We start from the raw sequence: 15,989 nt of genomic DNA on the forward strand, positions 1-15,989 counted from the left end.
TTTTGTAGCTGCTCGCTCGTTTTGGAGCAGTATTGCCGCCTACTGTCCAAGACCTGAAACACAACATGCTCCACCCCAGTCTCCGGATTGATCAGTAGAGTGAGGACTCACCGATATTCGGTGGTGCTGCCTGTTTAGCTCCCCCAGCTTCCACACACACACACACACACACACACACACACACACACACAGCCTAGACTTGTGCAAAATAAAAAAGTGCCCTATTAACCTTAAATCTGACCCCAAAATATCAACATCATCACACACTTGCCTACCTGTCCAGTCAACCAAACTATGGGTGTGCCTCAGTCAGCTCCCTAGTTCAGTAGTCAGGGCACTGATCAGGGAGTCATCCATTTCTGTCTCAGTCGCAAAGTCGTTGCAGTGGACTGAAACGTTCGCTTCCTAAAAACTCCCACAATGCACCATAAAACCAGGGAGCATCCTTGCTCACTATGTTCCCTTACAACGTTGTCATGTCTTCTGAAGTCTTTCGAGTTGTTAGAAGATGAGCAGAAGTGTAAAACTCTATAATCAATGCCTTATTTTCTCTTAAATGAGGTGTTGTTTGTTATGTCTTTCATCCAGAATGAACATGAGAGGGAAACAATCTTTTAAATAGGCTATTAGAGTTGCTAGAAGGTAAATAATGCACACCTTTATATTTTTATCTCTTTTTTAATTTCATAATGACACTATACGTTTGAATATCTACAACGAAAATGCATGGCAGTGTCATTTACAGTGACATTGCAGAGAAATACCAGCTGCGTTTAATGCACAAGCTCGTAATCCTGTCATGGGTGATTGAGTCATAAGTGTCCCAATTCTTAGTGGATTAACAACCTTGTCAGTGCCCGAATTAGTGTTCACGATATACTGATTCATGACATAGGGAGCTATGGACCTGATTGAGACATGCCATATGAAACAGAATGCTTACAACAATCCACCAACACATGTTGTACAGTTTTTGGAACACCACAAGTATCACATCACCCATTTCCATGTTTGCCCATAAAAGCCCATGTTGAATTCAGTTAACCCCAATCTTAATCTAATTAAAAAAAACCTCCTCCCTTTTATTCCCTCCCATGTATTGTTTCCTCACCACTGGGTGTATAATACTATGAAACCACCTCCCTGTGGTACTTCAGCATCTTTCTTGCCATTTATTTATCAGCCTTTTCTGTAAAGTAGATTTTACCTCATTGTCTAAAACCCCAGTATGTGCTGGTACCCAACAAAAATACACCACTACAACAACTTCCTTTAACCTGTACAACAAAGTATAGATTTCCTTTTTTTTCCCTGTCCGATTTTGCAGATAATATAGCTGATATAGAAGAAGAATCTGAGCATACTACCACCTTATCTGGCATGACCTGCTCAACCCATTGCAAACCTAAGATTAAGGCTGTTCATTTTGTAGTGTATACAGACCAGTGGCGTAACTACAGAAAAGGCTGGGTGGGCAACCACTCTATGGCCTGAGGTGAGAGGGGGTCCACGTCGGCTGACTAAAAGTGAACAGTAAAAACGTCTGCGGATCCGACAGGCGATGAAAAACAGCACGGGGACCCCCCACCCACCTGACAACAACAGAGGGACTATCGTACCCTCCACCTCACCCCACTATGGAGGGCAAAAACAAACGAGGAGGACCACCCCCAAACTACCCCCCAACCCCACCTCCCGGAAGGTGAAAAGGGGGCCCGACAGGTGCTTTGCACTGGGGCCCGTAAGATCCAAGTTACGCCACTGATACAAACAGTTCATTTGTTAATCTTAGGCTCATTTTGATTTTAAATTTAGGGACAAATATTCCTTTGCCAACACTTTGACTACTTGGATTCTTAGAGCCATCTTTAAACACCTGTAGGAATGAATACAATTGCCTTCATGAGTGCTCCTCAGTTTCAGCACTAAATTATTCCATATTTTTCAGAGTTTCTAAAAGCTCGAATCAACTATACGCTCAGTAACTTTCCAGTGTTGATTATACAATAAGGTTATACGATCCTTAATCTTTCTCTTTGTAAAGACCATGTTATTGTCTTTCATACTGAAAATTTAAATACCTGATCCAAAGACCATTCCTATCTAAATATCACACAATTTTATTGTTATTTATGCTCATCACCAATAGAAGAGAGGGCAGTCACCACAGCTTCCTAAATACAGTGGGCTGAGCTTGAAATATAGCTTGAAATATGGTAACTGTTTTGACTCTGCTTTAATTTTTTTTAGGTATTGAACAGTTATTACACATGTACAAAATTGTAAATTAGTACATTTGCAAGCAAAAAAAAAAAAAAAAAAAAAAAAAAACAAACAAACATGTTTTGTTCTTTTTTACATTAAAAAGAAGTTTTAATGCCACACACGTCGTCTTTCAAAAGTGTCATTATTCAGGTGTCCTGACCTCATTGTTTGTTACTTTTTTTCAGTACTGGTCAGTGTGGACCAATCACAAACGTTTTTGATTAATGGATGAAAATATAAAATATTATTAGTAATAATATTAATAATAATAATAACAATAATAACAATGATAGTCGTATAGAGATTTCCATTCGTATGTCAGGTACCAATTAATAGATGTAAAATATTATACATTTTAGTCTACACATATCTCGAATAATTGAAAATACGTCTTTAGAAGAAAGGGGCTCAATGGAGAATTCGGCCTTTCCGAGCCGATACGCGCCCCCTTCAGGTCGACCCTCAACCAAATACTCCTGACGCTGACTAAACATCCGGGAACCTTTAGCGCGGGAGGGGGAAAGGTTACAAACAATATGGCCGAACACATGTAGTGAGAGAATAGTGTTGTCGCCAATCTGCAAAACACTAGAGGATTTTACTGAATTTTTAACATTTCAGAGTCGTTTTGAAAATCAAAACATGACAAAATGGACTACAGTGATGCTTGAGCAAGAAAGGTCTTGTCTTTTCTTACAAAACAAGAACACACAACGGATTTGACCTGAAATGAAGCCGACCTGAAATACCGCCTCTCATCTGTTCGAAGCGTTCGAGTGAATCAACTGAAGATCAGCATGAACCGCAAGAAAGACAAGGGCTTTGAGAGCCCAAGACCATATAAACTATAAGTATCACAATACACTCCTCTCACTGCATGCACGATTATATGGTTACAAAGTAAAGTTTTCATGACAAAGCACGATTATTAATGTTGCAAGTGTGCCACTGCATGCATTTAACACACGGCTGTTTATCTCTTTACAACCCATCAGGTTGTCTGCATAAACAATATCAACTTTCAGAGGAAGTCTGTCATTGTAAGTTGTTACTTTGATTTTTACAATGATTTGTTTCGAAGGAATTGGTAGACTTTGAAATCCCTGACGTGATGTGAGCTGATTTTTATATTGTGGTTTATTGGGTAGAAGGCTTAAGCTGAAAATAATACATGGAAAATTGGTAAAACTTTTAGTAGTAACATTGTTACATTATGTAATGCTTAATAGATCAATATTTGATATACACTAGTGGCCAAAAGTTTGGAATAATGTACAGATTTTGCTGTTTCGGAAGGAAATTGTTACTTTAATTCACCAAAGTGGCATTCAGCTGATCACAAAGTATAGTCAGGACATTACTGATATAAGAAACAGCACCATCACTATTTGAAAAAAGTCATTTTTTATCAAATCTAGACAGGCCTCATTTCCAGCAGCCATCACTCCAACACCTTATCCTTGAGTAAACATGCTAAATTGCTAATTTGGTACTAGAAAATCACTTGCCATTACATCAAACACAGTTGAAAGCTATTTGTTTCCTTAAATGAAGCTTAACGTTGTCTTTGTGTTTGTTTTTGAGTTGCCACAGTATGCAATAGACTGGCATGTCTTAAGGTCAATATTAGGTCAAAAATGGCAAAAAAGAAACAGCTTTCTCTAGAAACTCATCAATCAATCATTGTTTTGAGGAATGAAGGCTATACTTTGCTTGAAATTGCCAAAATACTGAGGATTTCATACAAAGGTGTACACTACAGTCTTCAAAGACAAAGGACAGCTGGCTCTAACAAGGACAGAAAGAGATGTGGAAGGCCAGATGTACAACTAAACAAGAGGATAAGTACATCAGAGTCTCTAGTTTGAGAAATAGACGCCTCACATGTCCTCAGCTGACAGCTTCATTGAATTCTACCCACTCAACACCAGTTTCATGAACAACAGTAAAGAGAAGACTCAGGAGTGCAGGCCTTATCAAAAATCAAATCAAATCAAATCACTTTATTGTCACACTGCCATATACACAAGTGCAGTGGTGTGTGAAATTACGGGAAGAATTGCAAAGAAAAAGCCACTTTTGAAACAGAAAAACAAAAAGAAAAGGTTAGAGTGGGCAAAGAAACACAGACATTGGACAACAGATAACTGGAAAAGAGTGTTATGGATCTTAACCCCATTGAGCTTTTGTGGGATCAGCTAGACTGTAAGGTGCATGAGAAGTGCCCGACAAGACAGTCACATCTATGGCGAGTGCTACAGGAAGTGTGGGGTGAAATGTCACCTGAGTATCTGGACAAACTGACAGCTAGAATGTCAAGGATCTGCAAAGCTGTCATTGCTGCACATGGAGGATTTTTTGATGAGAACTCTTTGAAGTAGTTTAAGAAGTTCTGAATTTATTTTTCAAATTGTAATAGTAATTTTTTCATATTATTAATGTCCTGACTATACATTGTGATCAGCTGAATCCCACTTTGGTGAATAAAAGTACCAATTTCTTTCCATAAGAGCAAAATCTATACATTATTCCAAACTTTTGGCCACCAGTGGACAGTAGTAAAAGTGTCATTAAACTTTGATTCATACATATTCATGTTTGAATGTAAATGAGTAACTGATATGTTAAGCATTATATAATATTTGCCAATGACTTATTAATAAAGGTTGTCGAAGGTACAATAAAGTGTTACCAAAACTAAAATCCTTCCTCATTTGCTGATATCAGCTTTGAGAAAAATAGGTTGAAAATGACTCTTAAATGCTTAATTATATTTGTATGGACTTTTCCCTCCTCTTAATAGGGTTATGTGGAGCTGACTATCTTTCCGACAGTGGTAAACCTGAACCGCATTAAACTAAACAGCAAACAGTGCCGAATCTACAGGGTCAGAGTAAATGACCTTGAGGCTCCGTTCATTTACAACGACCCCACGCTGGAGGTCTGCCATCATGAGTCCAAACAGTAAGCGGAGCTTTATTTAATTTTCTTTTTAACAAAAATATTTACAATTATGAATGATTTAATCCAGTAAGAAGTATGGTCACAGTGAAGGAAAACATTTTATTGAACTGCTTGAAACAGATGCGATGAAAAATAAAATCGACTATCTACAGTACTTACAACAGGTCTCATTTAAATTTTTCTAATTCAGGGGTTTTCAAAGTGGGGTTCGGGGAGCGCAAGGCAGTGCTAAGGGGTCCACAAAAAATTCAGGGAAAAAAGTGTGAAAAGTTTTAATAATATTTGACGTTATTACCGTTTCATTCTAAAATTATGAGATTATTAAGAGTTATTTTATTGTATTGACAGGCAACTGTAAGAAATAAAAACAAACCAGCTCTATATTAGAGTGAGCCTGGCCCAAAAAAGTATAACATGCCTTACTTTTAGGGATTGTAAATGTATTATCCAAGCAAAAAAACTAAAACAGAAAAAACAAACAAACAGCAGGTACATGCCAGGAAGTGTATTCACCACATTTGCAATGGTGCAAAGGGCTGGAGAAAAGAGAATAAAATAACAGGATTGATAACAAAAGAATAAGCACCCTCTATAACAAGGAAACAGCTGGAAAAATGATGTATGTTGGTGTCACAAATGTAATTGTTTTGCCATATCTTTATCACTTGTGTTTTTCCCCAAGCAACTTAAATAACAACAAGGATTTATTTAGCTTCAAGAAATCTTTTTTTGCCATGTGCTGTACAGGAGGAACCTGAACTATTTTTCTAGTGCTTGCACAGCAGCAGTCAGTGCTGTGGACCCAGACGCTGGGAATGGAGAGCTTTCCATTAAAGTCCCATCAGAACTCTGGAAGCAGGGAGATGGTGAGTAGATCGACCAGCACTGAATAGTGTTTGATTCTAATGGCATTAACCGTTTCTATTCATGACAAGCACTTTTTGTACTTTCAAGAAAATGCACACTGTTTTTGCAATAATTACATGCATGTAGAGTATAAAGACAACAGCAAAGTGACAAATTAGTATCAAAATAATTACTAGGTTAAGAACTGTAAATTCTATATCCCTGCTTAAGCTAAAATAATGATAAAAAAACAGACTTTCAGTGTTTTAAAGCTACACTATGTAAGATTTTTTTGTTAGAAATGAACACAATTTCATTAATGAGCAAGTACACCAACAATTTGTCTTCCGAACCATGTATTTGCATTACCCCGATTCACTATGGTAAGCCTATAACAAAGATTTATATTTTAGAACAGTCGGAATGGATTTGGCGGGAAATTGCATAATTCTAACAGTCATCCATGCATGTTTACGTCATGTCCGTAAAATAAAGAAAAGACGGTCCAGCTATACGGTGCATGTATATGTGCGGTGAAAGGTGTGGTAGTAGTTTGAAGCTGAAAGCTTGTAGCCACAACAAATGAGCGACATTGACCATGGATCATTCATAAAGGCAACCAGTCAGAGAAATCACCCGTTTTCAAAATAAAAACAAACCTAGAACCAAGAAGTGTCTGCAAGAAAAAAAGGAAAAGTGACAACCCATAATAAATCACGAACCATTGGATTGGCTTTTCAGATGTGGCGACAACTGCGAGACCTCAACGATTTAAAACCGATGCAGAAATGTAGTTTTTCTTGCTTGACAGGCAAGATATTTTATTGGGCCGATAGTTAGCAAGGTAGCTTTCTTAGCACGGTACTTCGTTAGATAGCGTTAGCCACTCTAATGGGACATTTTATCATGGATTGTGGTACTGTAGTGCTTTCAATTTCATTTTTGAGGAAGGACAATGGAAACAAAATAACTTTATGCAGGTAACAACGGCAGTCTCCAAACCAGTTACTGCCTTAGCTGGGCTCCAGACTAAAAAATCAACTGAAACATTAAGGAGCCAAATGGCTGTTTTTAGTCACCAAATCACAGAATTGCTTGATTTAGATAGAAAGCAGAAGAAAAGTCAGCCAGCTGATAACCCATTCATCGAAGGTTTAATAAACAGTATATATAGTTGAGAAGATAAGTTTGCATTCCCTTTTGTCTCATCAATGCTCACACCCCTTTCATAATTTATACAAATACAAGAGATAAAAGATTATTTTTATTTAGTACTGCTATTTAGAATCTACATTACAGATATTTACATAAAGTATAGTATTGTGTTGTCTTCATGAGTATCAATGAATGTTTGCACCTTGTGTAATAGTTATATGGATAGTTCACCAAAAAATGAAAATTATCGCATTATTTACTCACCCTCATGCCATCCCAGATGTGTATGACTTTTTTTTCATCTGCTGAACACAAAAAAAAAAAGATTTTTAGAGGATTATCTCAGCTCTGTAGGTCCATACAATGCAAGTGAATGGGTGCCAACATTTTGAAGCTCAAAAAAAATAACACAAGTCACCATAAAAGTAATCCATAAGACTCCAGTGGTTTAATCCATATCTTCAGAAGTTATATGATAGGTGTGGGTGAGAAACAGATCAATATTTAACTCCTTTTATGATAGAAATTCTCCCTGCCTGCTCAGTCAATCTCCACTTTAACTTTCACATTCTTGTTTTTGGTGATTCACATTTTTTCATGCATATCGCCCCCTACTGTGCTGGGATGAGAATTTCTAGCATAAAATGACTTAAATATTGATCTGTTTCTCACCCACACCTATCATATCACTTCTGAAGATATGTATTAAAACACTGGAGTCTTATGGAGTACTTTAATGATGCCTTTATGTGCATTTTGGAGTGTCAAAATTTTGGAACCCATTCACTTGGCTTGTCTGGACCTACAGAGCTGAAATATTCTTCAAAAAATTGTAAAATTTGTGTTTGCAGAAGAAAGAAAATCATGCATCTGGAATGGTATGAGGGTGAGTAAATGATGAGAATTTTCATTTTTGGGTGAACTACCCCTTTAAGTCCCTCAATAGTCCTAAGTGTCAAAAGCTGGACCTCATATATAAATAAATAAACAAAAAATAAATAAATTGTTTGAAAATATTACCTTGGTCTTTCTTTACTGCTAACGATGGACCAAACACAGAGACTACAAGAGTGCAAATTGAATGAAATCCCAGATGCAGTTTATTGTGCTACTCCAATCCCAATCAATAATTACCAGAGGATTAAAGAAGTGCAACATAATGTGGGATTTTTAATTATAAAGAAGCCCGAAATATACACAGGACTCTTATTTTGAAATGTCTGCGCTCCCAGTTCTGAACTCACTGACGCTGATTCGCTGAGAAAGTGATTCTGATTCATACTGCTAACCTGAGCTCCTGAGTTCAAATCCTCAGTTCTTTTCAGGTGATTCATGAAAAAAAAAAAAAAAAAAAAGAGTCATTTGGTCACGACTCTCTCACGCTGGGTTTGTTGTTACATACGGTGCAGCGATCTCGTCAGAAACAGAACGAGAGAAAAGTGGCACGAGACACACTGGTGCTCTAAAAATATATTCAATAACTCACAAGATGATATCTGACGAAACCGCAGATGAACGCACACAACCTGACTGTTGCCAATGGCGACTAGATTTTAAATTATTGTCGCAATCAATTATTTTTGGTCGCATTTGCGAACGTTTTAGTGGCAGTCTGGAGCCATGTTTAGTCTATTTGCCTGCTAGCAAATAGACTAAACATTTGCACCGTTTCCACCATTTGACTTTATCTGATTTGACTAGCAATTGTTATTTCTAATGTCAGCGTTGCCTAACTTTGTAACGTTATTTATTTTGAAACAATTGTTTTCAACACGTCAAAACAACAGTGGAAAATATGCTACTTACCTGCTAATAGGACATGTTTTTTAGAAATCCATCTTTTTCTTCCTTTCGTTATTTATTTATTTGATTTTTTGAGGGGAGGAGGCCAGTTTTATTGTCGTTAGTGACATTTGCTCTGAGTTGATCACCTGTAACCATGGTTATACCGGTTCTCCTCAAACCATCAGATTCATCCACGCAGGAGAACAGAGCCAAAGCCCAGCTCACGTAATTACCAAAACAATGTTCCTCCGCAAGTAACTTGCAGTTCTGTTCTTCAGCCGCTAGAGGGCCAGAAGTTACAAAGTGTAGTTTTAATAACTTGCTTTTAATAAACATCTGTCTGTCTGTTGGTGTTCGTGTGCAGAGATGAAAGTTCTGAAGGTGTACATTGAGTTCTCACTGGATCAGCCGAAGGGAGGACTACACTTTGTGGTACCTGATGTGGAAGGAAGTATGGCAGAAAGAGCAGCACACGTCTTCTCCTTTGGCAACCAGAATTCCACACGGTAAGCTGCAGATGTGGTATGGAATTCCAGTGTTATGTTTTTCCCATTATTGATCTTAACTATATTCTAAACAAAACAACACTGCTTTTGATTGATGTTGAATGTGTTAAGTCTGTGTGTGAAGAAAAGGACCTACAAAATCTCCAAACTTCTTGCACTAGGTTCTGGTTTCCGTGTGTTGACTCATACTCAGAGTTGTGTACATGGAAGCTTGAGTTCACAGTGGATGCCTCTATGGTGGCAGTGTCCTGTGGGGATCTCATGGAGACGGTTTATACACATGACATGCGCAAGAAGACCTTCCACTACATGCTACCCATCCCCACTGCGGCCCCTAACATCTCTCTGGCTGTGGGGCCCTTTGAGATTCTGGTGGACCCGTACATGCATGAGGTGTGTAAGAGGACATCTGATTATAGTTTAGGAATTAGGATGAGTTGTGTGTCTGGTGTTTTCAGCAAATGTTACTTTCACAGTTGGCCACTAGATGGTGGTGTGCAGTTTCCATGGGTGTTTTCAGAACAGAATAGTAACTGCCTTCTGCATAGGACTTTAAGAAAATAGGAATAATAATGCCACACTGTTTTCACATGACCTCAGTATGTTACATTTTTACAGCAACAAGAGGTGTCTTTGCATCATCTCAGAAACTGCATTGTTTACAATCTGATTTTTTCCTAACTTTAAGAATTAGATGTTAAGATTGTGTGAATTTTTCCCTGAAATGGAAATTTAAGTCTAGCTGCTTTTAGTGTTGTGAAACAGTATTCCAAATAGTATTATCTGGTTGTATACTAGTTAACATACTACCCTGGTTGAATGCGCCATGTTCAGGCATTGTTTATAGTAAAGATATTAAACCGTACGATTTTGAGTAATGCATTTCTTTTATCTATCTTTCATACATTATTTGTGCTTTAACAGGTGACTCATTTTTGCCTGCCTCAGCTCCTACCTTTGCTGAAACACAGCATGTCATACCTGCATGAGATCTTTGAATTTTATGAGGAGATCCTCACCTGTCGTTACCCGTATTCCTGCTTCAAGACGGTCTTTGTGGACGAGGCTTATGTGCAGGTCTCATCATATGCCTCCATGAGTATATTCAGGTAATTTTGTAATTGGCTGTTTATATTTTCTTCTGAAGATAATTGAAATATGCATGGCTTTGTTAACCGATGCTAGAATATGATTTGATGTTCTGTTAGATTTGCTTATGATTTGGTGTATGTGGTGGTCTCTCTTCTCAGTACCAACCTCCTGCACAGCGGTTTGATCATAGATCAGACCCCTCTCACCAGGCGCTGTCTGGCTCAAGCTCTGGCCCAGCAGTTCTTTGGCTGCTTCATCTCTCGAATGTCCTGGTAAGTGGGTAGAGATGGTGCTGCCTAGTGGCTAAAGTTGTGAGCTGGTAACTGAAAGGTTGTAGGCAGGGTCCAGAATTACTTATTGCCACACCTGACAATTGCAGGTAAATTGAGAAAATGTACTGGTCCTAAATGTTTGTTAATGACCATTAAAATGTCCTTTTTATCCTAATGTCGGTGGGATTATTTAGATGTTTTTTTCTTTGCATAGGCCTAATGTTCTCATATGACACTCGTATATGATACGAGTTTTTACTCGAATGTTTAAAGCTAGGGGAGTACTCAATTAATAGATTACTCGTGCACATCCCTAGTGTAAATGCATGCATTTACTTGTCTCATTCATTCTCACATAAGAATAACAGATTCTACATTTCTCTGTTTCTAACTGCATTAAAACACTCTAAGAATGCAAGCACGGAACTAAAACCTGCATTCAATTAAATAATATAGGACCTTTTTATAATCGTGTACAGATGCCGCTGGCTGTGCACAGTCCTCTGCTGGGGCTTGCATTTATATAAATGATGGTATTTCAACTCGTGGTTGATATTTCACTTGTTACCATAAAATAATGCAAATTACTTAAAGGAATATTTCACCCAAAACTTACAATTCTCTCATCATTTTCTCCCCCTCATACCATCCCAGATGCGTATGACTTTCTTTCTTCTGCAGAACACAAATGAAGATTTTTAGAAGAATATTTCAGCTCTGTAGGTCCATACAATGCAAGTGAATGAGTGCCAAAATTTTGAAGCTACAAAATACACAAAGGCAGCATGAAAGTAATCCATACAACTCCAGTGGTTTAATCCATGTCTTCAGAAGTGTTATGATAGGTGTGGGTGAGAAACAGATTAATATTTAAGTTATTTTTTACTGTCAATCTCCACTTTCACATTCTTTTTGTGTTTTTGGTGATTCAAATTCTTCGTGCATATAGCCACCTACTGGGTGGGGAGAAGAATTTATAGTAAAAATATTGATCTGTTTCTCACCCACGCTTATCCTATCACTTCTGAAGATATGGATTTAACTACTCGAGTCGTACGGTTTACTTTTATGCTGTCTTTCTGTGCTTTTTTGGACCTTCAAAGTTCTGGCCACCATTCACTTGCATTGTATGGACCTGCAGAGCTGAAATATTCTTCTAAAAATCTTCATTTGTGTTCTGCTGAAGAAAGAAAGTCATACACATCTGGGATGGCATGAGGGTGAGTAAATGATGAGAGAATTTTAATTTTTGGGTGAACTATCCCTTTAACTTTGGTTTTAACAACCCACCTGGGTTTGATTGATTAAAAAGTTACTTTTTTCCATTGCTTAGTAATAATCTGTTGCTCTATTTCTATTTTTTGTTTTGAGCTGTGTAGGTGCCTTTTAGATAGTAAGGTAGTGTGATCATACAGTTGTGTTATAAAGTTGTAATTTTTCCTTTTCTCTAAAACACAGAACACATTGTGACATTGCGTGAAAAACATGGGTATGATGGTGGCCTGTGGTCTGGCAATAGTCACTGCATTAGCGTTGTGTTCTTTCATTGTCAGTCATGCTCAATAAATGCTTTTTTTTTTTGTTTTTGTTTTTTTTGTTTCTCTCTCTTTCTGATGTGTGTCATAAGGACAGTTCCTGTCCTCTTGTTGGCTTTTAAACTAAAATGCTCTGCCTGTGTGTGTGTGTGAACGAGAGAGTGTGAGGTCCGAAGTTGCAGTGCTTTACCCAACGCTTTGATTACCTCTTACAATTGTCCCCCTTGTGTGCTAAGTGTCTTAAATCCAAATCAGATGTGGAGGCTTGTATAGCAGACTTTATTCGGGTTTATATGGGCCCCAACTGGATAAGCGAACCAACTTTGAAATGGAGAACAGTCACCTGCCTGCAATTAATGGTGTTGTTTAATGCCGTTCAGTCCTGTTATTGAAGACAGTAGGTTTAGAGAGGGCGGTCTCCAGCACTGCCAGTGAAATCCATTCAAACAGTCTCACTCCTGTCTGTTCTAGCCCAGGCCATGAGCTCAGACCACAACAGCACTTTAAAAACAAAATATATCCATTTTGTATATTGCATTTAGGTGGCAGAATGATGTCATAACAGTTTAGGGGTCATGTCATTGAAGAAAAACTCTTATGCCATAGTTGCTCTTTGAAAGGTACAGCATTGTTAAATCAAGGACTTTCAGAAGAAAGTGAAATGTGACTTCACTTTGAATTTGTAATACAATTAGCAAGAGCTAGATCTGAACACAGACCAGTGGACTTTGGATCTCAACGGTGTAAATCTTGTGTATTTGTATTTGCAGGTCTGATGAGTGGGTTTTGAAGGGAATTTCAGGATACATTTATGGCCTCTACCTGAAGAAAACTTTTGGAGTCAATGAGTATCGTCACTGGATCAAGCAGGTATTGTGTTAAGCTTGTAAAAGCTGAAATATCATGCACTTTTTCAGGATTACTATTAAACATAAATTAGTGAATCTTTTCCAGAAAGAAAGGCTGCAGTTGTATGTGTGCAAACGTCAGTCTCTGTGTTTATCCTGGCCCACAGGAACTGGACAAGATTGTGGACTATGAGCTAAAGATTGGTGGAGTCCTGCTACATCCCACCTTCTCAGGAGGAAAAGAAAAAGACAAGTATAACTTCAGAAGTCACTTAAATAACAGTTCCGTCCTTTTTCTGCGAGAATTTGAAATGAACCATTCTCTGTTCATACGAGAACATGTGTACGCATTTGACAAAAGTATGAGATCAAGTTATGAAGATAAAATTATCAATTTATAAAATCACATAGAATAGTGAAAATAACCCCTCAGTCAACCAAGGAAATTACTCCCAAGATATCTGAATAACAAATAACGAGAGCTGTAGTTAAACATTAACTGTAACAAGCTGTAAACATTAATATACTTTTCAAAGCAAAGATTACTTTTTACTCAATAAAAATTTTCAAATGCATTTCAACAAAATAGCTGAGCTATTACTCAGTTGACTGTGCTGCCTCATTTCTGAAATAGTGGTTGTATCTTCTGTTTCTTCAATCGCTGCACACGGATTACTCAAAAGTGTGTGTCCATGTTGCCGTGTCAGGTGCTTCACTTGTGCTTCGGGGAGAGAGGCCGATAGTATTTTTTCCGAAGGGCATACCTTATTTTACCGTGATGTTCTTGTCTACATGTGTCACAATCTCGAAGTAATTGGAACATTTCCATTTAGCAAAACAGCCACTCGTTTCTGCTGACATCCTTCCACTTGAGCAGCTTCACACATGAAACCTACTGGCGCAAAGTCACACGCTGGTGTATGGCCAACGAATTTAAAGGGGCCAAGTTAAATTAGAAAATGGATTTTATAATTAGATTTTATCATTAGATATTAAATTCAGTATTGTTTTATATAGAACTGTCGAGTCTGTACAGTATGTAACACAAGTACATTATAAGTAACTAATTAAATTTCATAAAAATTACAGAGTAATCTCTCTACTTTTTTAGGGGAAAAGTAATTTAATTCCCGTAACGCGTTACTTAGTAATGCGTTACACCCAACACTGATGTCAAGTCGTATGTTAATGATATATTGGCAGTGAACAACCAGTTAGCCTAATTTGTTATGAGAAAATTGTGTGGGCCAGAATTTTTTGCCAGAAATACAGGTCAAATTTTGGCTGAAGAGAGTGGGGCTTGAATTCAGCTACAGAAACAGATGTTGATATCTTCAGTATTTCTGTATGGTGCAGTATGTCTAAACTGTCAACACCTTTCAGCTACCCATTGGCCATAAATCCTACACTTGCTGTGGTGGCATTACATTTTAGAGCTCTTTCAGATTACTTTACCCCTTTTGTTTTAAACTGTTTCAGGGGGTTTTACACAGAGAGTGAGAGAGTGTTTATAACAATTCCTTTCTCTTCTTTTCAGTCCAACACCCCACCTGCACTTCTCCATCAGACACCCCCACACATTGTCCTGGGAATATTATAAGATGTTCCAGTGCAAAGCCCACCTGGTCATGAGGCTCATTGAGAACAGGATCAGTATGGAGTTCATGCTGCAGGTATTCAAACAACAATATATATAATATATATATATATACAGTGGTGTGAAAAAGTGTTTGCCCCCTTCCTGATTTCTTATTTTTTTGCATGTTTGTCACACTTAAATGTTTCAGATCATCAAACAAGTTTAAATATTAGTCAAAGATAACACAAGTAAACACAAAATGCAGTTTTTAAATGAAGGTTGTTATTATTAAGGGAAAACAAAATCCAAACCTACATGGCCCTGTGTGAAAAAGTGATTGCCCCCTAAACCTAATAACTGGTTGGACCACCCTTAGCAGCAACAACTGTAATCAAGCGTTTGCGATAACTTGCAATGAGTCTTTTACAGCACTGTGGAGGGATTTTGGCCCACTCATCTTTGCAGAATTGTTGTAATTCAGCCACATTGGAGGGTTTTCGAGCATGAACTGCCTTTTCATGCCACAGCATCTCAATAGGATTCAGGTCAGGACTTTGACTAGGCTACTCCAAAGTCTTCATTTTGTTTTTCTTCAGCCATTCAGAGGTGGACTTGCTGGTGTGTTTTGGATCATTGTCCTGCTGCAGAACCCAAGTTCACTTCAGCTTGAGGTCACGAACAGATGGCCGGACATTCTCCTTCAGGATTTTTTGGTAGACAGCAGAATTCATGGTTCCATTTATCACAGCAAGTCTTCCAGGTCCTGAAGCAGCAAAACAGCCCCAGACCATCACACTACCACCACCATATTTTACTGTTGGTATGATGTTCTTTTTCTGAAATGCGATGTTACTTTTACGCCAGATGTAATGGGACACACACCTTCCAAAAAGTTCAACTTTTGTCTCGTCAGTCCACAGAGTATTTTCCCAAAAGTCTTGGGGATTATCAAGATGTTTTCTGGCAAAAATGAGACGAGCCTTAATGTTCTTTTTGCTCAGCAGTTGTTTTTGTCTTGGAACTCTGCCATGCAGGCCATTTTTGCCCAGTCTCTTTCTTATGGTGGAGTCATGAACACTGACCTTAACTGAGGCAAGTGTGGCCTGCAGTTCTTTGGATGTTGTTGTGGGGTCTTTTGTGAC

At 38.0% G+C, this 15,989-nt stretch overlaps 1 protein-coding gene across 3 annotated transcripts in view; it reads left to right on the top strand.

The window, feature by feature from the left end:
- The first annotated feature begins 2,795 nt into the window (after positions 1–2,795).
- Positions 2,796–15,989, top strand: part of taf2 (TAF2 RNA polymerase II, TATA box binding protein (TBP)-associated factor) — a 36,996-nt gene continuing 23,802 nt past the window's right edge. For 2 of the 3 annotated variants that reach the window (XM_051718150.1, XM_051718151.1), the window contains exons 1-11: positions 2,797–3,112; positions 3,251–3,305; positions 5,069–5,229; positions 5,977–6,095; positions 9,380–9,521; positions 9,683–9,914; positions 10,446–10,630; positions 10,772–10,885; positions 13,191–13,290; positions 13,436–13,521; positions 14,806–14,941. In XM_051718150.1, coding sequence (XP_051574110.1) covers positions 3,063–3,112; positions 3,251–3,305; positions 5,069–5,229; positions 5,977–6,095; positions 9,380–9,521; positions 9,683–9,914; positions 10,446–10,630; positions 10,772–10,885; positions 13,191–13,290; positions 13,436–13,521; positions 14,806–14,941 — 1,380 coding nt within the window. In that variant the 5' untranslated portion in view covers positions 2,797–3,062. Of the gene's footprint in view, positions 3,113–3,250; positions 3,306–5,068; positions 5,230–5,976; positions 6,096–9,379; positions 9,522–9,682; positions 9,915–10,445; positions 10,631–10,771; positions 10,886–13,190; positions 13,291–13,435; positions 13,522–14,805; positions 14,942–15,989 lie in introns of all 3 variants that reach the window. The other variant, XM_051718152.1, reaches the window with a different exon arrangement.

The sequence above is a fragment of the Myxocyprinus asiaticus genome, chromosome 15, assembly GCF_019703515.2.
Source record: "Myxocyprinus asiaticus isolate MX2 ecotype Aquarium Trade chromosome 15, UBuf_Myxa_2, whole genome shotgun sequence".
NCBI classification, from domain to species: domain Eukaryota; kingdom Metazoa; phylum Chordata; class Actinopteri; order Cypriniformes; family Catostomidae; genus Myxocyprinus; species Myxocyprinus asiaticus.